Source organism: Acinonyx jubatus, chromosome E2 (assembly GCF_027475565.1).
Source record: "Acinonyx jubatus isolate Ajub_Pintada_27869175 chromosome E2, VMU_Ajub_asm_v1.0, whole genome shotgun sequence".
NCBI lineage: Eukaryota > Metazoa > Chordata > Mammalia > Carnivora > Felidae > Acinonyx > Acinonyx jubatus.
The window spans coordinates 20884629-20911578 of NC_069396.1; the positions used below are offsets into that span (position 1 = coordinate 20884629).

Below are 26950 nucleotides of genomic sequence, written 5' to 3' on the forward strand. Positions count from 1 at the left end.
ATTGGACTGTAACACTGATAAAAAATTAATTTGAAGAATCAATAAAGAGGCCAGTAGCTGGAGAGCAGGCAGGGGTGGGGTGGGGGAAATTCCTGGGAGGAATCTTTTAGTTAGGGAAGCAGGGAGATATGTGCTGTAGGAAGCAGACTTTTCATAATACTTGGAAACATTGTTGGATTTGGGAGATATATTAGGGGACACAAAACAAAGAGAGGGTAGGGGGTGACTCTTTCACAAGAGAGTACGGAAGTTGGGATGAACTTTGGATAGTAGGAAAAGCCAACATTAGTACAATGAATTAGTGGCCATCGCAGCCTAATCATTAGCCATGAAGGGCTGGGGTAAGCACTCCCTCTGGTTTTCCTCTAGAAAAAAAGCTGAGTGGGATGCCTGGGTGGCTCAGTTGGTAAGTGTCCGACTTCAGCTCAGGTCATGATCTTGTGGTTTGCGACTTTGAGCCCCACATTGGGCTCTGTGCTGACAGCACAGAGCCTGGAGCCTGCTTCGGATTCTGTGCCTCCCTTTCTCTCTGCCCCTCCCCAGTCACACTGTCTCTCTCTCTCTCTCTCTCTCTCTCTCTCTCTCTCTCTCTCAAAAATAAACATTAAAAAATTTAAAGAAATAGCTGAGTGACTTGTGTGTTAGCATAGAGCTGTCAACTTACCTTGTTAATTAATATTACTATCTTTTCTGCTTGACATGGACATATGAGCTTTGGCATCAGCAATCCCTGCCTCCCACCCTCTGCTGTTCAAGTAATTGGGTAGTTGGTTATGCTAAGGTTGTCACCTGTTTTCAATGTATTCAGGGTATAAACACATACTGTGTCTGTAAGATCCTGAAACATTTAAATCACTCCATGGAACTCACACATCGCAAATGAGCTCTCTGCATATGATTAATTTGCACATTTCCCCCCAATTCAATGTGTTTATTCCAGGCAAAGAAACAATCTTCTACAAATCCCTGAAATTTAGGCTTAGAACACGGTAAGATGTTATTTCATTTGTAAAAGAATGTTTGCTTGAACTTGTAGTTCAGAGTTCTAAATGTCCACCAGGAAAGAAGAGAATCTGGGAGGTGGTGAATTTAATAGAATAAATGATGGATCCTATGGAAGTCATTGTATATGTTTTAATAATATAAGAGAGTATGGAGAGATCATGGGCATATTTGTCTCTTAAAATATTCTTAAATGTAGCATTTTCATGCATTTCTTAATTCCTTCACCCATTTTTCTGCCAAGAGTTACTGCGTTCTTACCATTTGCCAGCAGGCCCCTTGTGAGAGGCTGGGCATCTAAAGTTGAAGAGACAGAGTCTTGGCTATAAGGAGGTCACTGTTTAACAGGACATTTAACTGAAAAGACAATGAAAATAGAGCGGGTTTTGTTTTCTCAGCCTGGGCACTATCAACATTTCAGGACAGATGCTTCTTTGTTGTCTGGGGCTGTTCTGTGCACTGTAGGGTGTCGAGTAGCACCCCTGGCCTCTCCTTGCTAGATGTAAGCACACACACTACCCTACCCCACCTGTTGTGATGATTTAAAAATAGCTCTAGACATTGCCTCATATCCCCAGGATGAGGTCGAGCAAAATCACTCCCCCGTTGAGAACGAACTGTAATAAAGTGTGATAAAATCTATGAATATGGGTCATGAATGACTTCTTACAGGAGTAAAAGTTTACTTCTAGAGAAGTAGGAATTTACCTGATAGATAAGGAGAGGAAGGGCTGAGGGCTTGGATTATGGGAACAGGGCACATTTAAGAAACTTGGATAAGTCAGTCTTGAGAGTTTTGAGATGGATGCTGTGGGACCAGTTGCAACAGTGTTGTTAGAATCCGAGGGGGAAGTTACAAAGAACTGAAGAAGGCAGAAGAGGTGAAAGTGAAGGTTTCAAGAGATGTTTAGGAGGTAGAATCCTTCACGTATTGGATAGCTTGGGAAGCAATAAATACTTCTTGAGTATTGACTGTGTCAGACACAGTAAGCGGCAGAGGTGTAATGGTGCATAAGAGAGAATCTGCCCTCAGGATATTCAGACAGTCTCTGTGTGGCTAACGGAAGAATCAGTGCAAAATAAAAATGAAACATGTCAGTGGCTTGGTGGACTGGGAGGAAAATCCAATCTGTTCATCGCAATGCCGTTGATCAAGTGGGCACCCATTTATTGCAGAACCTGGCACGGTTTCTGAGCTATTCCCTCTTAACCAAATAAACTCCTCATAAAGCAGTGTGAGAGCAGCATTAGAAGGCATTTTAAATATCCCCTATTTTAATAAAACTATTTTTATGTCTGATTATTTTTTATATTTTTTGTCCACATGTATATACATATGGATATATAACATTTGACACAGTTGCAATCATAGAGTGATCTGATTTGCTAATTTAATGTCACATCATAAACATTTTACATGCTGTTATATAATATACATAATCATTTTTAATGACTACATAACATCTCATCCTATTGATGGACCATTATTTCCTTAATAAAATCTCACAGTTGGATTTGGTGTTTTGTGTGTATGTTTCCCTGATTAGATATAACCCTTTATTATTTCTGACAAACACCAGGCATTTTTGAATGTTGTTTGTGTGGGTTTTCTGTTGAATTAATCCCTCAGGGAGAATTCTCAGAGGTCGGATTAGTAAACTGAGGGGTATTAAGATTTTTATGGTTTATGTAGTGTGTTGCCTCATTTAGCTTTATTTCAACTACTCATCGCATGGGTATAAATGTTCACAGGGGAAACTACCTTAAATCTTTTTTGGAAGGAGTCAAGGTATAAATTGTAGGTAAATGCTTTAAGGTTATTCATCCATCGGACCTGCTCCCCATTCTGACAAAACAACTGGTGTAGATGATCACTTGTCCCTGGGAGTGGGGAATCAAAAGTCAACAAGAGTCAGCAGAGTCCTTTAGAGTGCTCCCCACTTAGCAGGGGCGAGAGATGAGGGACTTGAGAAAGGCAGCTGAGAAAAGTTGAGGATTTCCCAAGGCAATGAGGATTGCCAGAAGACTCAGTCAAATCTCACCCAACTAGGAAAGGGCATTCCAGACAAATGTTGGCAAGGATTTGGGGGAGTTTTGCTTGGAATCTGAAAAGATCGGTCAGACTGCAGTGTGACTCTATTAGCCTCAACGTCATCAGTGCTTTCCACTGGAACATGGCTCAGGGCTCTGGGTCCCTACCCATATGCCTAAATCAAGTTCAAAAAAGGTCTGCTCTAAGAGCATCAAGAAGCTACCCGACATTAGAAAATTTCTCCTTACCTGGCCTCAGAACTATCATATTCTAGTTTTGTTGTTGTTGTTGTTGTTTTTGTCTAAAAATTGCAGAGATGTTTGAGAAATTGCAGCAATCTCATATCTGGAGCCCATAAAGAACATCCCTTTCTGCTGCTCAGTAACCCAAAGAAGGGTACAGGGGAGCTGCTGAGTCCCAGAATGGTGCATCAGCTGTATGTGATTCTACTTCAGGAAAAAGAGTGTTCCCTGAGCCGGGTGGGCAGATGATGGGAAAACTTTGAATGTGTTTCTCCTTCCCGAAAGTGAAATCATCCTTAGTTTTGAACTTTGTAGAATTAGGTCAGGACTAAACCCTGTGACTATGTGCCCATTCACAATAAGTGTTTGCCAGGCAGTTGACAACAGCATGGCAGGCAGATGCTAACCTTAAAAGACCCAATCTTTTCCAAACATTTGGTCGTTCAGCATCATCTGGAGTGCTAATTAGAAAGTTCTATTTCTGAGGCATCAGAACTTGTTGCCGGACCACTATTTTACTTTTCACCTTTCGCTGACCGATTCACTGTGTCTCATCTCATTCAGACCCTGGGAGTGTTTACCGTCAATTTCTCCAGAACTGCAGTCGTTCGAATACTACTTCTTATTTTTTTTTTGAATCTGTGTAAAATCTATACTGTTGATAATTTTTGCCCTTGAGGGGGCTCCTTTTAAACATATATGCATTTTTTTAACAAGGAAGTGTTATTCTCATTGGCCTATATGACTTGCCACAAATGGAAGATAACCTAGAAATGAACGCAAGCAAAACAAAACGATGCTGTTGCATTCTAGCTCAACAGTTGAATCAGTGCCTCTCAAAAGGAGATTAGGAAGCATATCATATATGTTAAAAAGTAGCATATACTGAGGTATACTGATGTATCCCTGATGTTTTTAGTAATGGAAGAATTAGAAAAGGAATAATAGTATCAATAAGTAACTTAATAAGTAAGTTAATGTGATTCAACAAATCCATCCACCGAAATTACTCATAAACCACTTGAAGTCATTTTAAGGGCCAGTTGGTAAGGATCACAGACTTCGGGAAACGGTCAGAAAATTAAAAATTAAGCTATCAATATGATTAACCCAGCTGTGTGTGTGTGTGTGTGTGTGTGTGTGTGTGTGTGTGTGTGTGTGCGCGCGTTTAGAGGACAACAGCCATCTAACAAGACGTACTTTTGCTGAAATTCAGTGGGTATTTTTATTATGAATATTCTTAGAACTTTACAGAATGGGCTACAATATTTGCTTTTGTAGTGTTTTAATTTCTTTCCTTAGATGATTTTGGTGAATGATTTGGACAGCCTTATTGTTGTTATGTAGAATGAAGTTCATTTTCTATGATGTGGTCCTTCTGTGTCTATTGTGCTCCTGGAATTACCCATTAAGCACATTCCAGATTTCAGCAGTTGATTTGTCTGATTTTCTGACCAAATGGCTCAGGTAATTGGATATTGAATAGACACTGATTTTTCTCCCTTTGAGGAACTATTCACTCTGCCCTGTAAAACAATCCGGTCTTTTTCCTCCATGATTCTTTCAAGGAACCGGTTGCCAATCATGTCTTCTTTCTTGCCAGCCTGTAGATTTTGAAACCAAAAGAGCATACAGCTTGAAGGTAGAGGCAGCCAATGTGCACATCGACCCAAAGTTCATCAGCAACGGGCCTTTCAAGGACACTGTGACGGTCAAGATTGCAGTGGAAGATGCTGATGAGCCCCCCATGTTCTTGGCCCCAAGTTATATCCATGAAGTCCAAGAAAATGCAGCGGCTGGCACTGTGGTTGGGAGAGTGCACGCCAAAGACCCCGATGCTGCCAACAGCCCGATAAGGTACAGATATTTATTTAAGAGCCCGGGATGAGGAATTTTAGAGGAAAGACGTTTCAGGAAAGTCCTGAGGGAAGCACATCCTTCAGTTTCAAAAAGGATCCAAGATGATCAGGTTCAATGCAGTGTAAACAAGACTACGATTTGGAAGGTGTGAATTCTACTTCCCCTCTGCTACTTTTTGGATGAGTTTGTTCAAACTACATAATTTCTGTCTGCAGCAGACTTCCCAGTGTACACGGTGGTGCAATGCATAGCAAGGCTTGTCTCGGGGAACCGTAGCGAAGTATGGATAAGGACTGTGAACTAATTATAGTCATTACAATTTATGGAACACCTTTCCATGCTCCAGTTACTCCATTAGGTATGTTAGGCAGATACTCTAATGTATCCTCTCAATTTTATCCTAAAGGAATTTTCACTTAAATTGAGGGGACATAGTCAAGGCAAAGTGACTTGCCCAGAGCGACACAGCCAGTGAACAGGAGGCCAGGAGAGCAAGCTCTGTCTAATGGCTACAGGGCACTTGGAAGAGATAACAGAGGGCCACACAAATTTGGGGTGCTTTTCTTATTATGATATTTTTGTGACTTAGAAAAACTAGCTAGAAAAATGATTCAGAAGCCTGCCTTCCCCTTTCCTCAACCGGTGTTAGTGAACAGTGAGGCTGATGAAGATGATGAAGGACATGAGGAGGTGAGGAAAATTGTCAGAGAAGAAAGCTTGTCACAGATCCAAGCTATGTACGGGGCAGAAGGGCACAGCTGCCTGAAACCTACCTAGGTGTCGGATCCTAGCAGGTGTTTATTCATCCATGGCCCCTCTGTTACTTCCTGTATTACCTGGACTTCTTCCCTGCTTCAGCCTGGTCTCCCTGCCTCCAGTTTCTCACCCACCCTTCTTTTGTTCTCTAGCCAGATTGAGCATTTTAAAAAAATATGTTATTTTCAGTTTTGAGAGAAAGAGAGGGCATGCGCATGAGTGAGGGAAGGGCACAGAGAAGGGGACAGAGGATCTGAAGTGGGCTCCCTGCGGTCAGCAGAGAGCCCATTGTGGGACTTGAACTCATGAACTGCGAGATCTTGGCCTCAGCCAAAGTCAGATGCTTACTCGAGTGAGCCACCAGGCGCCCGCAGATTGAGCATTTATAACAGCACATCTAAATATCACATCATACTCCACACTTGGTTATCAGTGATCAAATTGTTTCCCCCTTGCTGCTCCCATGAGAATAATCCCAACTCTCTTATTTAGTGGCAGGCTCTTCTTTGCACCCCTCCACCCCGGTGGCTGCCGTGTCCTATTCATCTCTTTCATTTTCCATCTATTCCCTCTTGGCATAAGACTCTCCATTGCAGCTGGACTGGGCCACTTCCCATTCCTGAGGCAGAACTTGCTCTTTACACGTTCCTGCTTCCCACCTGTACATGTTCTCCCTCCAGGTGGGAGCTCTGCCCCTCCTTCTTTCAAACTTGCTACACGGTACTCATTTTTCCCACTTCCACTTCAGTGTCACCTGTTCTAGAAATTCTTCTGGGACATCCGGCTCATGGATCAGATGCAGTTTCCACCTCACAGTGCTCACTGTGCAAAATCACAGCGACACCTTATGCTGTGTGCTGTCCTTGGCACACTCAAAGGGGGACTGTCTGCCTGGTTCTGGGGTTGGTAAACTGTAGCCCTTAGAAAAGATCCAGCTGCCATCTGCATTTTGCAGAGCCTCTATACTGTTTTCCATAATGGCTCTGTCTTGAAGAGATATTTTCACTCCCATGTTCACTGCTGCATTATTCACAATAACCCAGACATGGAAACAACCGCAGTATTTGTCAATGCATGAATGAATAAAGAAAATTAGACTTAAAAAGAAAAGGGAATCCCATCATTTGTGATAATTTGGAGGACTTTGGAGGACATTATGCTAAAAGACATAAGTCAGACATAGAAAGTCAAACATCGCATGACATTACTTGTAAGTGGAATCTAAAAAAGTCAGACTTTGAGAAACAGAGTGTAGAATGGTGGTTTCTAAAGACTGGGGATGGGAAAATGGGGAAATATTGGTCATACGGTACAACTCACAGTTATAAAATAAATAAGCTCCAGACATCTAATGTACAGCCTGGTGATTATAGTTAATAACATATACTTGAAGTTTTCTAAGAGTCCATTTTAAGTGTTCTCATCACACACGACACAAAATGGTAACCATGAGAGGTGATGAATATGTTAATTACCTTGACGATGGTAATCATTACACAAGGTACACTTATATCAAAATGCCACATTGCCTACATTACATATTATTTGTCAATCAAATCTCAGTAGAGGGAAAATAGGAAACAAATATGAACATGAAAACAATTACCACGGACAATGGAGTTTTTCTATTGACACCAAAGAAAATGCTGAAAGGGCAGGAGGAAATCCCAAATGAAAATGTTAGTTGCCTTTAAATCCTTGAATATCCCTTTTAGGAGAAAGGAAGAGAATTATCCTTTAGTGAACATCTTCTCAGCCCCAGACAATGTGTTGCACTAAGTTATTTAAACTAATCCTCAGACAACCTTTGAAGCCCTGACTACTTTAGGATGCAACAGATGGAAGTACTGAGGCTCAAAGGGATGATGTGAGTTCTTCGGTGCCACAGCCAGTGGGTACTGGAGGCTGGATTTTAGTTCAGATCTGCCTTCGGTCCATTTTGAGCTTCTTACTCTACCAATGGGATAGATTTCCCAAGAAGGTTTGAGTGTGGTCTTTTCTCTATGCAGAAAGATCCATTATGTCATGACTGAGGGTCAGTGTAACAACACTTTGAAACTACTCAAAAATGTCTGCGGTGTGGGTTTTAAAGGAGTTAGGCTTGGCTAGGCGCATTAGCAACGTTTTGGAAGAGCAATGACGAAAAAACGCTTGGAACAATTGCTCATTTCCTCTGTGCCTCATGTCTCCAGGATCCACATCTGCGATTGGTTATTTGGGTCATGTTTTCAATGGTGGCTGTTCTGTGCAAGTAGGCAATTTCCGTATCTATAATTATCCAAAGATGCTCAGTACGGCCCTTGAACCAACCCCCCACCTTACCCGCTCAGTCCCTGTTCCTCAAAGAATTTATAGAACATTCAAAGCTTTTTATGCACTATGCACACTACCTATTTTCCTGATTGTTTATCTTCACCTGTATGGGAACTTGTGTCCTTGGACTTGTGGGTAGGACACTATAGTGTCCAACAGACTCTTAGCTGCATGGAAATTTTGCAGATCTGGCTTTGCAGACTCTGTAGCATTAGACAACTTTTCTTCACTGCTGCCTTTTTGAGACAGTCTCTCTTCTCACCTTTCTTGGCAGTAGTCTGTTCCTGCCTCCGATAGCACCACCCTGGGGTCTTCACTGATGTTTGATCCCTGTCCAGGTAGTGGGAGCTCCCTGAGATGCATGCTTTTGACCTGGATCTTTCTCTCTCTGTCCTCCATCAAGAGCATTCCTACCCAGGCATGGCTGAATTGAGTTAAGGCTCCAGATTCTCTGCCTTAGGGCTGATCTTTCTCCCTGATTCTGCTCTGCACCTATTCTGCTCTCTGCTGTGACTTTTCACACACTTGCCTTTTCCTTCCCTGACTCTCTCATTTATTTAAACTTATTTTTGAGCTCATACTTATTGTGACATACTTAAAGTCTGACACCACCTTGATTCTGTGAAACTTGAGGGAGAGCTGACTTGTTACTCTCCTAACATGGCAGCATATCTCTGGTGGAATTCTAATCTCTCTCCTTTCTGCTAAGGTGACTTTTTGTGTTTCTCAATGTCTCCCTCTCTCCGACATGACATTCAAGCTAGAAACTCTCTGGGACTCTCCCAGCCTTCCAAGTATCAGCTGAGTCCTAATGGTGCTATCTTCAACACACAATCTTGTGTTCCCTCTCACTCCTATACCAGTGCCTGTGTCCCCAACACCTCATTCAGATGCTAAGTCTCTCTGCACTTCCTCCATTCTCTCTTGCTCAGACCATCTTGCCCACCCTACCTTATTAATCACCCTGACAGCCTGATTCCATGTATTGTTCCTATGATCAAAAGCCCTCTATGATTCTTCACTGGCTATAGGATAAAGGTCATATTCTGCAGACTGACATTGAAGAACTTCCATGATCTGTCCACAGTGTGTGACAGCAACAACAAAAGAAGAGCAGGGGCGCCTGGGTGGCTCAGTCGGTTAAACTTCCAACTTGGTTTGAGCTCGGGTCACGATCTCGCAGTTTGTGAGTTTGATCCCCTCATTGGGCTCTGCGCTGACAGCACAGAGCCCACTTGGGACTCTCTCTCTCCTTCTCTCTCTGCCCCTCCCCCACTAGTTCCTCTCTCTCTCTCAAAGAAACTTAAAAAAAAAAAAAGAAAAGCAACTATTATTTGTTGTACTGCTTACAGTATGCAAGGCACTAGGTTATATATCTTAACATCTATAATTTCATGGAATTCTTACAGACAAGCTAAAACTTAGGTACTGTTAATAATCCAGTTTAAAAGATAAGTAAGCTAAGATTCATAGAACCTAAGGACTTTTCCAATATCACCAAGCTTAGATGTACTGAAGCATGAACTTGAATCTAGGACTTTATAAAACCAAAATTCATGCCCTTCGCTTCTAGAGAATAATGCTTTGAATTGTTAATTATCTTTCTCCCAGTTACTGTGTCTTGTCATGTCCACTAGATAGTAAACTCCCTGGTGGCAGGGGAAAAATCTATTATTTTTGCCTCCTTTTCACAGAAGGCTACCCGCTGAAGGCTCTGTTACTGAGCCTCTCCTGACATTTGCGAGGCATGTGTACCTGGTTTCTCTTCAGCTTCCTCCCTGGGGAAGGGGACTCATCATTCCATTGCCATACGGAGCTTCACAGTCTAATGACATCACAGACGAACTCGTGTCTTTTATACCGTGAAGTGCTGCTCCATGAGTGGAACCCTCTTTCTTGGAAGCAACATGATCTAGAATTGGAAGATTTGAGTTCTCATGTTGGCTCCCCCAGAAACGAGATAATAGGCCATTTGGAAATCCCATCATTTGTAAATGGAAGAGATTAAACTCTGACATCCATGGTCTTTGCCACCTTTAATATATCTTGACTTTTATGACCTTCGATGAATACCTTCAGACATATATATTCTGTAAACTTTAGGAAACTGCAGCTAAGCCCTCCAACAGCCGGAAGCCACCTAATTATGAACCCAGTATGCTACCCGACTTAATATAACCACCTTTGCTCCTCATTTTGGAGACAGTGTGGTGGAGTGAAAAGGAAAGGGGCTTTGGTGTTGAACAGACATATTAAAGCCAGCACTTTGGTATTTACAACTCTGGGTATCCCGGACAAGCTATTTTACCTCACTACACCTCAATAAAGGTCATTCTTCTTGCTCCGTCTCCCTCCTCACTGGGCCATAAACATGGTCCAGTAATATTCTGGAAATTATTTTCTCTTTTCTTACAAAAACAAACAAGCTTTCTAAGTGGACAGGAGTAGTTAAAAACCTTCCGGCTAGGCTATTAGGCACAGCCCGTCATAAAAGTATGAGGAGAACACTCTACAGATGAATGACCAAGACTGCTTTGCATATTTCATCATGGAATTCAGACCCAGGCTACCTGAGAACCCCCAAAACCAAATAAATAAACTAAATAAATTCACTCAAACTAGAGTTAGCATTTTTCTTTAAATAAGGAGAAAACTGATTTTTTAGTACCATAAATGCTCCTTTATGATAAATTCAGGTAAACTTGAAACTATTTAATATTTTGTATGCAAAAATCTGGCAACAGTTTGATGCATTTATGACTTTCTGAGTAGTTTGGGCAATCCCACTTCCCAAATGCAGTTTCATAAATATTCAGAGGGTGGAGGATTGTAGTAAATACGAAGAAATATGCAACATGTCATTACGTTTCTCAATCAAATATGCTAAACAGCTCTTTCATTCATTGTACTGAATAAAGAAGCCCAATGCAGCAGAATGATTTCTATAAAAGATTCATGTATGAAGTTTAAAAAGTAAATTTGATTAAAAAGGAAACCTAGTTGAAGCAATCCATTGAAAAAGTTATTTTAAATATAGCATGGAGAAAATATTCAAATATTAAGCTGCTCAGAATGTCTCCGTCTAATTGCCTTATTTGCATTCCGCTTAGGTATTCCATCGATCGTCATACTGACCTCGACAGGTTTTTCACTATTAATCCAGAAGATGGTTTTATTAAAACCACAAAACCTTTGGACAGAGAGGAAACTGCCTGGCTCAACATATCCGTTTTTGCAGCAGAAATCCGTAAGTATTCTCCTAAGGGTTTTGATTCTACTTTACCAAGTTTTATTCCATCAGACTCTATATATATTCTGGAAAATGACAGACAGCTGAGATAGAATACATTTTTTAGTCTTAAGCATATTTTTCAGTGTTTAAAATTTATTCTTGGTCATGTATCGAAGAGGACATATAAACACATAGAGATATTTTCATTTTCTCTGGCAGAACTGGGTATAGATTTGGCAAGTGAGATCTTGACACTAGCCATCACTGGGGGACTCCCCACTTTAGGCTGCCACTCAGTATTGTTTAAATCCTTAGAGCCTAGATTTGTGGATGCTTGTGTACCTATAGACCAGTGGTTCTCAAACTTGATCACACATTGGAATATCCTGGAGGGCTTGTATTTACTGTCTGAATTCTCTTCTTTCAGACAACCGGCATCAGGAAGCCAAAGTGCCAGTGGCCATTAGGGTCCTTGATGTCAACGATAATGCCCCCAAGTTTGCCGCCCCTTACGAAGGCTTCATCTGTGAGAGTGATCAGACCAAGCCACTTTCTAACCAGGTAATGATGCCTTCCCTTTTTCTGGCTTTGTACAAGCAATTTGGAAACAGAGTTTGATCTTGAGAGCTTCACCTGGAGATACCTGCTGCTGCCCAAGAGGTCTTCAGAGCCGTAGTTTAAGCTCTGTAGCTGTGCTCTTGTTAAACCCAGGCTTCTCAGCCAGCTCGGAATTTTTGAATAAATGATGTGCCAATGTCAGCATGATTTATTTATGGGCCACCTTTCTCTTTCAGCCAATTGTTACAATTAGTGCAGATGACAAGGATGACACAGCCAATGGACCAAGATTTATCTTCAGTCTACCCCCTGAAATCATTCACAATCCAAATTTCACAGTCAGAGACAACAGAGGTTCGTACCAAAGTTCCTATGCATTCAGAGAAGTAGAAATGGAGAATGAATGGCTTTTATATTGCAGAACACAAGTGTTTTCCCTAATCTTAATAATGCCTGTCTGTTGAAGAACAAACAAGAAGTAATAATGCCACCTTTATTTTGAGACGTGTGGGCTCATTTGGTGCATATGAATAAGTGAGTGTAATTTTATTTTACTTTTTTATTGGCTTTGATATTCAAGAAGCAGTGGGGAAACCAAGTGGGGAAGCTTACAGGGTCAATATGCAAACAACCTCATTTATCTTTTTTAAGAGGTTGATAAACCCTTGGGGGGAGCATGGCTTTATGAATATTGATATCAAATAAAGCATTATAAGAGATTAGTTCAACTTTGTAAGGCAATGTAATCTTTCAGCTGGCCTTCCCTCCCAAGCATGGTTTTAATGCAGTATGGTTGGGTTCATAGCTTGTTACCTAAAGATGGTTGCAGAATTATTGCCTGAAGGGCATGAACAGAGCATTGTTTGGCCACTGTAGACATGGTGAAATTCAGTATCATGCCTGCTTCTCATTTCATCAAAGAGGTTCTAGACTTACAAATTATTTGAAGTAGCTGTTCTTCCATATAGGCCCAAACTGATACAGTCCCTTGATAAAGTTGGTACCAAGCCAGGATCAGAAAATAAGTTTCTTGACTTCTGGGCAGGCTATGTTGGTCTACAGCTGTCCCTAGAAACCCGTGACAATGCAGTTTGTAGAAGCAGGAAGACAAATGCCATCGTTCGACATAGGACTAGAAGGTAGTCCTCCTGAGCACACATGCTTTCATTAGCCACACAGTACTAGGTTATAGACTGACTGCTTTCCCAGTGACTGAGATCAGGCGTATAGGAGCTTACATTAACCTAATAAGTATTTTTGCTTTCCCCATCTCTGTTATCACTCATCAGAATCATAAATACCAAACTATGTTTGGTAGCTGTGTTCCAAACAACATGCCAAGACCCTTCCCACACTCCATCCGTTTCTTTCCCTCAACACACCATAGGTAAATGTCATTATTATCATTCCCATTTGAAGATGAAGAAAATGAGGCACATAACCATCAAGTAACTTGTTCAAAGTCAATGAGCCACATAGGAGTTAGACCTAGGTTTTAAACCCAGGTTTTCAGAGGCAAGACGTTACAACCCTAAGCACTGTCCCTACTGGGTTGATTATTAGAGGAAAGAAGTTCCCCATCCTGCTTGGAGTTGAGGGGATATGATCTAGAATACTGCATTTTTATTTCTGGAACTGATTTGAGCATTTAATTATGGCCTTGTAAAATCAAGCACATATCAAAAGGGACTGTGGGATAAAATGTCCTAGGTGCTGACAGATTTTCTCTCCTGATGCTTTGCTTTCTGCAGTGGACATGCTCTTGAGAGCTTGGGTGTGAAGAAAGTAATACGACAGACCTGTGTTTTAAAGGAACCCTATGAAACAACCTGTCACTAAATGATTCCTATAATTTCAAAATAGAAATGGTACTTGGAATGCTTTAATTTTATATTTCATCTAAGAGTTTTCTTTTACTTGTTAGCTTTGGTTTATGGGCACATGTGAGTGCCTTAAGCCCCTTTGAGAGTTAAGTCTGCAGGCCACTGAGATAGAGGAGTAGTTCTTGACTGGGAGCTCACGCACCTCCAGGGGTACATGTGTATAATCTAAGAATTTCCTTTTGTAAATATGCATTCCTCCAAAGAAGAAAGACCTCACATGTAGTGGGCATTCAAGAAATGCTTACTCAGCTGAACTGAACAAGGTAGCACACATAGTGTTCCCATAACACTTTCTAAGATATGGGTATACTTCGTTTGAGTTTATGGGAATCCCTGCTTCCACTCTTGGATTTCTCCTAATTCCCAAACTATTTTGTGATAGGTTGATTGCCACACTGCCACGAGCCTAGGCTTTTGTCAGTGTTGTGGTGAAGGAGATACTTATAAAACATTTCAGCGTACATTTAGTTTTATGAAAAGTGAGGTGATCGACTCAGTTGTTTGGAAAACTCCACTGTTCTAACATGTGTCTTATGCCATCCCCCTCTTATGATCTATTTACTCAAATATTTGTGGGCATACTTTTATTTGTGTTTTCTTATAATCCCCAACTAACATTTGAAGCCTAACTCCTGGATGGATGCCCAGCAACATCCCTGTATGGTTGGACACCTCCTGACCCAGCAGGTGTTTCTAGGCTTTTCTCACTGTGCCAATGTCACCTCCATCACCTGCCTTGTCTTCTTTCTCTTTTATGTGTGCGGTAATATTTAGTTGCTGTTAACCCTCTGAAAACATGATACCAAGATGGAGTGTTCTCTAGGGAGTTGTAAGTATTTTACTTTGTCACAGTACTTCAGGAATGCCATCGGTATTTTCAAAAAGATGAGCCAGCCCAGTACACAGTCTGTTTCCTCTGCCCTTTCCTGTAAAAAACTAATACTATGCAGAGCTACCACTTTTGAGCGAATTGCTACTTTTTAAGAAAAATGACTTTATTAACTATGGCAAACACTTAATGAAAACTCCTATGTTTAGAGGTATTACAAAACCTTAAAGCAAATACAGTCCTATAATTATCATTTAATAGAGTCTCTTTGCTAGCTCCTAAAAGTAATTACATATTGAAGTAATCCAAAAGGAGTAATCACATTCCACATCCTATTAATAGCCTACTGAGTTACCAAATTTCTCGGCTGAAACTGTTTTCCATAGAAAACATGAGATAATGGTTTAGATCACGCTGAGTAAAAGCATCAGGTTTCTTTCTCCTTGAGTGTTTGCTTCCATTATGCCATGTAAATAATCAGGATTGTGTTTGCCTAAACTGGCATAAGCATTACACATCTTTAGAAATAGGAGAAGAGAAGCCATCTTAATACACCCAAGCCTTTTATTTCATTTTCCCTTACTCCAGTCTGTAGCCAAGCTTCACAGGTGACTCAGCAGGCAGCCGGAGAGTACAACACTGGATGACTCTTCAACACTTAGGTCCATCTTGGGCTGTTAATTTCAAAAACGGTGCTGTTTGGCCAGATGGAGGCTGATCTGCCCACAGTTTTGAGATGCATTTGCTTTGAAAATATCAGACTTATGGCTTCTCTTAAAACACATGAAATGTGTAATGAATGAGAATAGTGCCAAGAAAAAAAATACTGAGAATAACCCTTCCCATCTATCTAGCTCTTCATTAATTTATACAACGTTGTCATGGCCATTATTAAACTTAATTCCTCAAACAGCCCCACAAGGTTACTCAAGAGTATTTTTATCCCCATTTTCTAGATAAGGAAGGAGAATGAGACATGAGGAGCTTCAGATATTTTCCCAAGGCACATTAGTGCATCAGCGAACAAGTTTGGGTATTTGAAGGGCTCCATCAAGTGTACACACTATACTATGAGTAGAAAGCTTGTCTTTTCTAGTTAATTCTTTAAAAAAAATCTTTGTTTACCCTATAGTCAAATAATCAAAGTCTTCAGAAGAGGAAAAATCTGGAATTCAATTGATCAATCTAAAGTTCCAGGGGAAATTGTGAACAGGGGAAAAACTGTACTTCATGTTCAATTTAAATTATAGCCATAATAATTTCTAGTAAAATATATTTGCAAGAATTTTATAATTTCCTTCTACTATATAATTAACACATGTTCTTTGCAAGAAAGTTAGAAAATACAAACAAGCAGGAATATTACTATAAATAATAAAATAACTTGATACTATATTATATAGAAATAATCACTGCTATTTTTTTATCTGTCCAGACTTTTTCTTGGGATTATATAATATATATATATATATATATATATATATATATATATATATATATACACACACACACACACACATATATAATTTATATGAATATAAATTATATATAAATATGTTATATGTATATAACATATATATAATATATATAAATATACTATATATATATGGTATAATACATATGTGGTACACACACACACACACACACACAATCAGCATCAATACGCTTATGTCAACATTTTCTTCTAAATGTCTCCCTAACTTCCACTATAAAGATGTCTGATCTCAGTTAACCATTGTGTAAGTACATTGTTTTCACACACCTTTGCCAAATATCTAATTACTATTTTAGGATAAATTTCTAGAGTGGAATTATTGGGTCAAAAGCTTTTGGTATTTAATTGACAAACTACCCATCAGACATATGTATACTAACAGAAATACTTATAATACCATTAGCAAAATAGGTATTCCACACATGTAAGCCAACTCTAGGTTTTATTACTTTTTCAAATCATTGGCAATTTGATAAGTGAAATACAATCATATTTTAAAATTTCAATGCCTTTGATTACTAGTAAACCTAGGATTTTTTAAATAAGCATTGATCATTTATTTCCTTTTTCTTTTGTAAATGTGCTTTTCCCATTTAAAAAAAAATAATGTTTATTTATTTTTTAGAGAGAGAGAGAGAGAGCATGAGCAGGGCAGGGGCAGAGAGAGAGACACACACACAGAATCCAAAGCAGGCTCCAGGCTCTGAACTGTCAGCACAGAGCCAGACGCAGGGCTCGAACTCACTGGCTATGAGATCATGACTTGAGCCAAAGTCGGACGTTTAACCAACTGAGTCATCCAGGCACCCCATGTCCATTTTTGTGAATTATATATTCACCTATTTACAGTTGATATGTAAAGTGTCTTCATCTTTTAATGTTAATGACCTTGGACCTAGCATACCTACTACATAGATTTTCCTAGTGTTTCAATGTCCTTTCGATTCTGATTGTGCTATGTTTGTAATTAGACGTTGCACTTCTTATACCAGGTTTTCTCTGCTTAATGTTATCCTTAGCATTGCTCTCGTTATTCAAAATTGATGTCATATTCACCTATATTTTCCTTCTTGTACATCTTGCTTCCCATTTCCACCATTTATCCATGTGAAATACATATATAACCTCAATTGGTTGGACATTTCCTAAATATCATTTAAGAAATGGTCAGTCTTTTCCACCTGCATTGACATACCATCTTTATTATCATCTATGTTACATAATCCAGTTGACCCTCGAACAACATGGGTTTGAAAGACACGGGTCCACTTAACATGGATTTTCTTTTTAGATAAATACAGTACGGTACTGTAAATGTATTTTTTCTTCTTCATGATTTTCTCAGTAACATTGTCTTTTCTCCACCTTACTTTATTGTAGGAATACAATATATAATATAATATACAAAATATGTGTTACTCAACTGTTTGTATTAACAGTAAGGCTTCTGGTCAATAGTAGGCTATAAGTAGTTAGGTTATGGGGAAGTCGAAAGTTATAAGTGGATTTTCGATTGTGTGGGGGGTCAGTGCCCCTATCTCCATGTTGTTCAAGGGTCAGCTTGTATTAGATTTTTTTGGACTTTGAATTCTTACCATTCTATTTACTCTAGTGCTGGTATTATAATTTTCTTTACTATTGCATACACATCTATGTGAAAATCTGACACATGTTTCTCCAAATTATTTTCATTTTATTACTCTTAGTACTCTTAACTTTTGGTTTCTTTGTTCCTCCAGATAATCTTTAGAATTATTTTTCAGGTACCTGAGAAGTATTTGTGTGAATTTTATTGAGTTTACCTTAAATTTATGGATTCACTTAAGAACTAAAAGTTTGAAATATTCTTTCCATCCAGAAGCATGATTTGACTTTCCAATGAATCAGTTCTCTTTGTATTGCTATCAGGAATGTTTTGTAGCCATCTTCTGTGTATTTCTTATTAAGCTTATGGCTAGATACTTTATATTTTGGATGTTGTTGTGAAGTGGATTTTTAAGTTGTTTTCTAAGTGAATATTTTTAGTATAAACTATAGCCATTTTAATGAACTTTTTATTATTTGGACATTGTTCTAAGGTGATAAAACTTCTCAGCTGATTTGCCTGGATTTTCTAAAGAGACAACTACATAAAAATTAAATAATGCAATTTTTTTTGTCTTCTTTTAAGATTTGGTGGGGTTTTTTTGGTCTATTTGCATAGATTTACACTTTTAAAATGTGTTAAATAACAACAATGATAACAGGCATTCTTGCTTTACTTGTTACTTAAGAGTTTTTAGAGTTTCACCAATAAGCATAATATTGGTAGTAATATTAAAATTAATATTTGTGTTGTTGGGTGTGTGTGTATTTTAGGAAATTTCCTTTCCATTATTATTTTATTTAGAAAAAGTGGATATTCAATTTTTATCATAATTTTTGGATTCTAACCAGAGAAGAGTATGATTTTGTCCTTTGACCTAATGATTTGTTAAAGGAATTAAATTGAAATATCCTAATATTGAACCTCATATTTTTAATTTCCAAACCTTCTGTTCCAAACAGTGATCATGTGATAAAATACAGAGGAAAGAGCAAGGGTTAGCAATTAAATGCTTGGCTTTACTCTTTACTGCTAGAATGGGAACAGTCTTAACATGAATCCCTGAATATTTGCCATACGATTAATCCTATTACTGTTTTATTTTTACAAACTGTCAATTATTACATCACCCCTAATTCCTAGGAATTAGTGTTCTGAGAGGGGACAGCAGTGAAATACCAAAAGGTGGGCACAGTTGGAACACATCTCAGGCTCCAAGAACCCCAGGGTTGCATGCTATCCAGTAGGCCAGCTCAACTAAAGTTGGAGGCCTATGAGATCATTGGGTCATTTAGCTATTGAAACATCTCTTAGTCATTTGAGCAATGGAGGACAGTTTTAGGACCTTGCAATAAGTTCCTATTTTAACACCAACAAAAATACTCAGGATTTTTAAGTCAACAAATGAAAAAAGCTGCCCTTTTGACATTATGAAGCACCTTCCCTATTTCATTTGACCTTCTTCAGCCTTTTCATGTTTCTTCCATATTTCAAGTCAGTGTGACTTCCAACAAAAATGAGGTAATTTAAGGGGCGCCTGGGTGGCTCAGTTCGTTGAGTGTCTGACCATTGATTTCAGCTCAGGTCATGATCTCAGGGTCATGAGATGGAGCCCTACATCGGGCTCTGCACTGAGCATGGAGCCTCCATGAGATTCTCTCTCTCTCTCTCTCTCTCTCTCTCTCCCCCTCTGCCCCTCTCTTCCACTCCAACTCTCTCTTTAAAATAAAATAGAAAAAAATTGTAATTAAAGAAAAACAAACGAGGTAATTTCATAGTTCCCCAATTACAATCTCCTTCCATCTTCCACAATCACAAGAAGATGAGCTTCTCTGCCTGGAATGTACACACCTCCTACCTATTCCTCCTCTTTCAGGTGTCCCCATAAATAAAGTCACTGAGGAGAAGCTTTGCCAGATATCCCCAGCCTATCTTGGGTGCTTCCTCCTCTGTCCTCCAGGAACACTGCAGTAGTTTTTCATATTTTCCTTATCTTGCATTCTAAACATTCATTTCCCCATCTTCTCCCACTAGAACATGAGCTCTGTGGGGACAGCATCCCAGCACTTAAGAACAGTGGGTTGACCAAACGCAAGGATTAAAATGAAAGAGTGGCTTGGGAAACATGTGACGTGCTCACAGATTTCAGGGATCTGTTATTATTAGGGGAAAATAAGTATGTTATAACATAAGCATCAGGCTAAAAAAGACACTCACCTTTTAATGACGAATGCTCTGAGGAGTCAGTACCACATAGCGTACCTCTTCTTTCCATTCATTATTTAGTGTTCCACAAAGTTATATTGGACATCCAGAGTTTGGATACAGGAAGAGATGACATTGAAATGTGCTTATTTTGCAGGAATATTATCTAAGATGGGCCAAGTTGCAGATCAAATGAGCTCTGATACCTGATGCATTCAGAGTGAAGTCTGATCTGCTAAAAAATGCAAAAAAGACCAAAAAACAAAAGAAAACAGAAAGGGTACATGAGAAGCAGTTTTGGCTGAATAAATTGGGATAGCCAAGACAGATTCACTCCGATTAGACCAACTGGCAAACATCTTTTTTTCCCCTCCCCCACCAGCACTTTTTTTTTTTTTTTTGTCTAAGCTTAGAGAATTTCTTTTTTTTATGAGTAGCATCAGACAGCATCCAAATAGGCTCTGTTTTTTTACTTTCATCATTTAAAGATAGCCAAATAGATTTCTATGGAACTTTTTTCCCTCATAATTGCTTCAATATGGAAGATGCTCTATTGGCAGATCAAAATGGCAGATGTCTTTTAATGCTCTGCCATTTTCTCTGTGTAAATAATTATGTTCCTTTTCTGCCTGAATTTCATTGCAGCAGTTTGTCCATTACAACGCAGTTTATCTGGGAATTCGCTCCTTCCCCAGCCCAACACAAAAAGATAGGTCATTTTGGTGGAACAGACACATTATTCTTTCAGGGTTTCCTCTGGTCACTGACTTAAATAACTCCTGGGATTTCTCAACTCACTAAAGGACCCAAAATGTTTATATCCCACTGAATTCTGTGGTAGTTTTCCTTGTCTTAAATCAAGAAATACTTAGGCAATGTGTTTCTTTTTCCCTCCCAAGAAGAGAATTCTCCTCATACAAAAATGGAGGGAGAGTTAATTTCAAAGGAAGTGGTCAATTATAACAATGAAAAATCTATTAATACCAGCCAACAGTGCACACTTAGATGTCTGATACACACACACATTCAGATATCTCTACAATGTTATTTATTGTATTTCATATTTTGCCAGTCCCTCGGTATCAAAGGTGTTAATTAAAAAATCATGATGATATCCTGCTAGAGTGTAGCTCTTTAATTCATTTGGAAGACATTACAGCCATCAGAGTCTTGGGTCAAACAATTTTCTTCATTAACATGCATACACAAGCTATTAAGGTCATCTTTGAGTATAAGTAAAGTCAAAAATATAAGTGCTCCAAACTTTAAAAGTATTATTTAAAATTTGTATTATTTCATTCCCTCAGATTGAAGAAGGCAAATATATGGCATCAAAAATTTCAGTTAAGGTTTGAAAAATCACAAATCTAAATGAGTATAAAAAACCTAAATAAGTGGGGGTTGCTGAATGCCTTAGTTGGTAGAGCAGGTGACTCTTGACCTCAGGGTTGTAAGTTCAAGCCCCACACTGGGATTAGAGTTTATTTAATAAGAAAATTGTAATCTAAATAATTAAACTTTCCAGCGATGTCTTTTGTAGAATATATTCTTCTAAAAGTATTAAAGCTTAAAACTCCATTAAGACTTCTGAGACACATACTGTATCTATATAGATATAGATATATACACACATATACTTCACATACATACCTATATATTTTTTTCCATTATCCTGATAGAACTATGGCCACATTTCTAGGGAAAGTGGAGAGGGCCCAGAGGATTATTCTGCTAGCGACTGCATAACTGTCTTCAAGTGTGTCAGAACTTTTTAAGTGGTAGATGGATCTACTTTGTCTCAGGTTTGAGCAAAGGTAGAGACGGTAGTTTGGGTCAGAAGTGAACAAAGTAAGAGCAAGGTTTGGCTTCAATCCTCTAGATGCTTAATAGTCTCTAGAGAGGCCTTCATCTGATCAAGGTGAACAATGACAGAAGGACAGAAGAAACATAGTGGCCAAGAAAGGGCATCTTAAGAGCTTTAGGGAAGCTGCTGAGGTGACTGATTCTCTCACCTTAGCTCAAGCCTTTCTCCTGACATCATGGTGAGACCATGGTGTACTAATTCTGTGCTGCAGACGCTTTTCTTTTTCAAGTTTTTAAACATACAGAGTCTATGCCTTATGCTGCCCATTTGCTCTGCTCTCAGTGGTTTTTTTTTTTGGCTAATACAAGATTACACCGAGTGTGATCTATCGATCGAGGGCTGGTTGGTTACCCATCATAGTTTCCCCTTTTAATGTCAGTTGTATGTATCCCTCCAATGGGCTACATCATCATCATAACCCTTATGTTTGCATCCCAAACTGGTACCATGGAGACAATCATTATCAGGTCCCTTTACATTTTGTTAGTGTAATGACAAAGTGTGCAGGTAAAAACAGCATGTAATTAGGAGTCCAGGATGTAGACATAAAAATTTGAAATCTGAATTTATTTTCCATTAATGGAAACACTGCATTTTGTGCATGACATATGCTAGTAATTAATGACCCTATTTGCAAGGTTTTGCCTAAGTAGGGGGAAAATGAAACTGGTTACATGTCTGTGGCCAGGAATGAGAACCCTGGGTGTCAGGATGAAAAAGTGAAGTGCTTGAAAAACATTTTCTTACTGTGGGAAATATGTTGCCCAGGATTGAGGAGTGTGAACTATTTTCTTACCTCTGGATGATGAGCTCTTCTGTGTAGACCCTTGTGTTCCAAGCTGCAATGACATTTCCAGGAATTCACTTTCCTCTCTCTGCCATTAAGTTTCTCTTCCTCATTAGTTTATTGCTCAAAGAGGATCGCTTCCAGGAAAGAATTAATATTTACTGAGCATCTCCAACAGTCTGTCGCTGTGCTAAGTACCTTTATGAATGGAATCGTTTTAACATTTAAAATTATTAGTTTCCTGGGTGAGAATATAGAAACTCAGGACATTTACTTACTACAGTTGAAGTCAGGCAATTAATATGTAAACGATTCAAGATTCAAAACCAGGCCTGTTTGACCCCAACTACTGAGAGATTTGCTCTTTGGAAGCTTTATAAAGGAAGAGGATCTGAGAAATCTCTTGATGGAAATTTAAACATTGGTAACATTTGCCTTTTTCGGCCTCATCTTATTAGCCATGGAGCCAACTCGACACTTCCCTGAAAAAAACAAAAAGGCTCATGGAGCCTCTTTTATCCATGGGGCACCCAAAAACCTTAGGAATGTGTATATCCGAAGTGAGGGGACCCTCTCAAAAATGCATAAGCAGTGACTGCCAATGAAAATGATTTGGATGAAAGAGAATCCATAGTCAAACAGAATGCAAAGTTGATTTTCAGTATAACAAGTTTTTGTTATTATGGCTAGTTTGTTTCTTTTTCAGTGTGTTTTTCTAGATTTGTTTTCATGAAATTCCTGCCCATAGTGGTGGCACTTTTTTTAGCCGAAGATCAGTGATCAGAGTGGACCACAAGAAAGACCATCAGGGGACACAGCACTGACTCCTCTAAAATGGCCATCCCAAAAGAAAGCTCACTCTCCCATTGGTCCAGAGTCCAGTTGGATCTACAGGAGAAATATTTTATTCATTCAAACAACGCTGAGCACCTAAGTGCCAAGCCAGGCTGTTTACACAGTTTTCTGGTCTATCACAGCTACCCCAATCCAGTCATGAGTGCTGGAAGATATCAATAGTGGGTGTTAAATATTCTGGTGGAAGGATTCCCTGAGCCATAGAATAACCATAGCTTTTATTATGTTATTTGACTCCAGTAACAACCCTGTGAGGCATGCTTGATATCAACCAGGGTCCTCATTTTAAAGATGAACAAGTAAGGCTCTAGACAGAAAAACTGATGCATTTTAAAGCATGTAATTAGTGTATGCCCATGAAGAGACTTTCAGTCCATTTCTTTCCCACCTCTTCAACTAATCTTAAATCCATATGTGTAACATGTTTGGCTAGAAGAACTTTTTAGAAAGTTCTTGAGATTCTTGAGTCACCTGTGTGGCTCAGTCGGTTAAGTGTCTGACTCTTGATTTTGGCTCAGGTCATGATCTCACCATTTGTGAGTTGGCCCCCACATCGGGCTCCTCATGGACAATGCAGAGCCTGCTTGGGATTCTCCCTCACACTGTCTCTCTCTGCCCTTACCCACTCCCTCCCCCCTCAATATAAATAAATAAACATTAAAAGTTCTCAAGATTCTACTGGTCCATCACTTGGAGATGGTGAATGGTCTGGTCAGCTGGGTTCCTTGATGAGCTTTTATGTCACAGTTTCAGTGTGTCTTAGGGGACTCATTGTTCAGAATATGAAACATCTTTCAATCACATGCCCGTGTCCTGCTCAGCTCCATGTTTTCCATTAGTGTTTGATTTTCAGTCACTATCATGTGTAAGCCAGCATGCTGTGACCTGGAGACACACTCTTGGGTGGATGGCACATTGAAGAACAGATTTTAAATCCTGCCTTCCACAGGTTTCCAAAAGCAAAATACCCAGTTTACATTCCCTCCAAAACAACACCCTGGGTGACAGGATGCGACCCAACAGATAATCTAAGTGAATGATCTTTTGGGAATGTTGCTTGTATCAGAGAAGTGTATTTGGCCAAACAATTTAATTAATTTGCTTTCCATCTTAGATTTTTAATTTTTATTTTTATTCATAGTGGCATTAGTGACATTTCAGATTATTAAAATGGGGTAGATGTTGTCACTTTTAATTTGTGAAAATCTTATTTGAGCTCAAAAAATGCATGAGAAGGGAAAGAAATAACGTATTTTGAAATAATTTATTTATATGTGAATTTTTTTGTATTTCTTAAGCGTAGAAACAGGGTATAGGCTAGAACAGGAAAGAACAGTCAGGAAGCAGAATTTTCAGTTAACAGCCTTTTGGGCTAGTTTGTTTTTATTTTTTCATGATTTTCCATACTATGTGGAATTTTTTTCCAGTGATAAGAACAATATATGCCAGTCATACTAAATTCAGAAAATATAGAAATGAGGGCTAGCTGTTCTGCCTTGCTTTGTTTGAAATGCTGGCAACAAAACAGAGAATCTGTCGCGATACAGCTCGCTAAAAACCAATGCATACACACACCTTACCTTCTGCAACACTCAGAATATCTGCTCATCCCTCGACTGAATCTGTCTTTTATATTTAATAAATTTTATCTCACAGAAAATGTATTGTATTTCCTTTCACCTAAAATATACCCATTTAAATTTGAGATTCTAAGGTATTTCTTCCTACAACAAGAGCTAATTCGTGGTACTGTCGATCCATTCTAAACCCACTAGCTTTTGGGCCATCATGTTGCCCATACATTCATATTGCTGTAAGTTACTGATTCTAAACTGACATACAGATGCAAGCCATGTTGAGGATGTGTGTGTGTATGTGTGTGTGTGTGTGTGTATGTGTGTGTGTGTGTGTGTGTGTGTGTGTGTGTACACATAATTTGATAGAACATATTTAAAATTTCACCTGTTTTATAATTACCAGTGTTGTCCCCCCAGAGCACACAGCCTGGAGGGGCACCTGAGTGGCTCAGTCAGTTAAGCAACCGGCTCTTGGTTTGGGGCACCTGGGTGGCTCAGTCAGTTGAGCCTGCAACTTGGGCTCAGGTCATGATCTTACACTTTACAGGTTCAAGCCCCGCGTCGGGCTCTGTGCAGACAGCTCAGAGCCTACAGCCTGCTTTGGATTCTATGTCTCCTTCTCTCTCTGTCCCTCCCCAACTCATGCTCTCTATCAAAAATAAATAAACATTAAAAAATTTTAACATGTAGTCTGGAAAAAATGTTGGCTGGTATAGATATGCAGAAAACATGATGAGGAAGTAGTTGGGGGCATTGGTTACAAAAGATTGAAAAATATATGGAAGCCAACATCGGGAATTTTGGTTAAACCTTTCTCAGAACACAGTTATGCCATTTATTCAAAAAACATTTCTTGAATGTTTCTTGTGTGTCCATCCCTGGAAAGACAGATGAATGAGATGAAGTCCCCTATTCTTAGAAGTTCACAATCTAGGCGAGGTCAAAGTGGTTATGTCAAGAAATAAAGACAGAATAGTGGGGTGTCAATTTCTATAAGAATATGTAGTGCTGGGTGCCTGGGCGCATAAGTCAATTAAGCGTTTGACTCTTGATTTTGGCTAGGATCGTGAGATGGAGCTCTGTCTCAGGCTCCACGCTGAGTGGAGTCCGCTTAGGATTCTCCCCCCTTCTCTCTGCCCCTCTCTCATTTGTGTACATGCTCTCTCTCCTCTCTCTCTCTCTCAAAAAAAAATTAATAAATAATAATACATAGTGTTATGGATCACAAAGGAGATGTTGGGAGGGGTCTAGAAAGGCTGCCCAAAGTGGTGGCTTTTGGGTTCAGTTCTGAGGCTTGAGGGGTTTTCCTCCCATGCTCATAGGAACAGCTTTCTGGGGCAGCAGAACAGTGGGTAAAAAGGCAGTGGGGGAGGTGTGGTGTGCTTGGGAAACAGAAGCCATGTCTGCATGTCAGGCTGAACTGGGGCGTGTGGAATGGATAGGGTGTGACCCTGGAAGGCAAATAATGTCTTAAATATAGAGAAAAATCTAGTGGTTTTCGGTAGGGCTGTGTTGTGTGGACAGCAGAGATGATTTAGAATTATTTTAAGCAGGAGGCATGACATGTTTAACTAGCTGGTGGATGGTGCTTGAATTTCAAAGAGACTATAAACCTGCTACTGGGTTTTTATAAAAAGTTCCTCTTTAAACACATATTCCTTTAGGACTTATGAGTGGGCTCACAGTATGGGTAAGGTTTGCGTGTGAACTGGAAATGTCTTAAAACAACACAAAAACAAAAGCAGACAAACAGAAACTGGCCAAAGGCTTGCCATGAAGTAGGAAAGTACAAACATGAAAAAGATTTTTCTGTTTGTTTCTTCTCACACTCATTTATATATTTAATTATCTCCTATACTCCCATAGAGTATGGTC

General features: G+C 39.3%; 1 protein-coding gene across 3 annotated transcripts in view; it reads left to right on the top strand.

Moving 5' to 3' along the window:
• CDH11 (cadherin 11) overlaps positions 1 to 26950 on the top strand; it is a 153058-nt gene that overhangs the window by 120139 nt on the left and 5969 nt on the right. For all 3 annotated transcript variants that reach the window (XM_027075901.2, XM_027075900.2, XM_053211134.1), the window contains 4 exons: positions 4880 to 5133; positions 11316 to 11452; positions 11865 to 11998; positions 12232 to 12349. In XM_027075901.2, coding sequence (XP_026931702.1) covers positions 4880 to 5133; positions 11316 to 11452; positions 11865 to 11998; positions 12232 to 12349 — 643 coding nt within the window. The remainder of the gene's footprint in view (positions 1 to 4879; positions 5134 to 11315; positions 11453 to 11864; positions 11999 to 12231; positions 12350 to 26950) is intronic.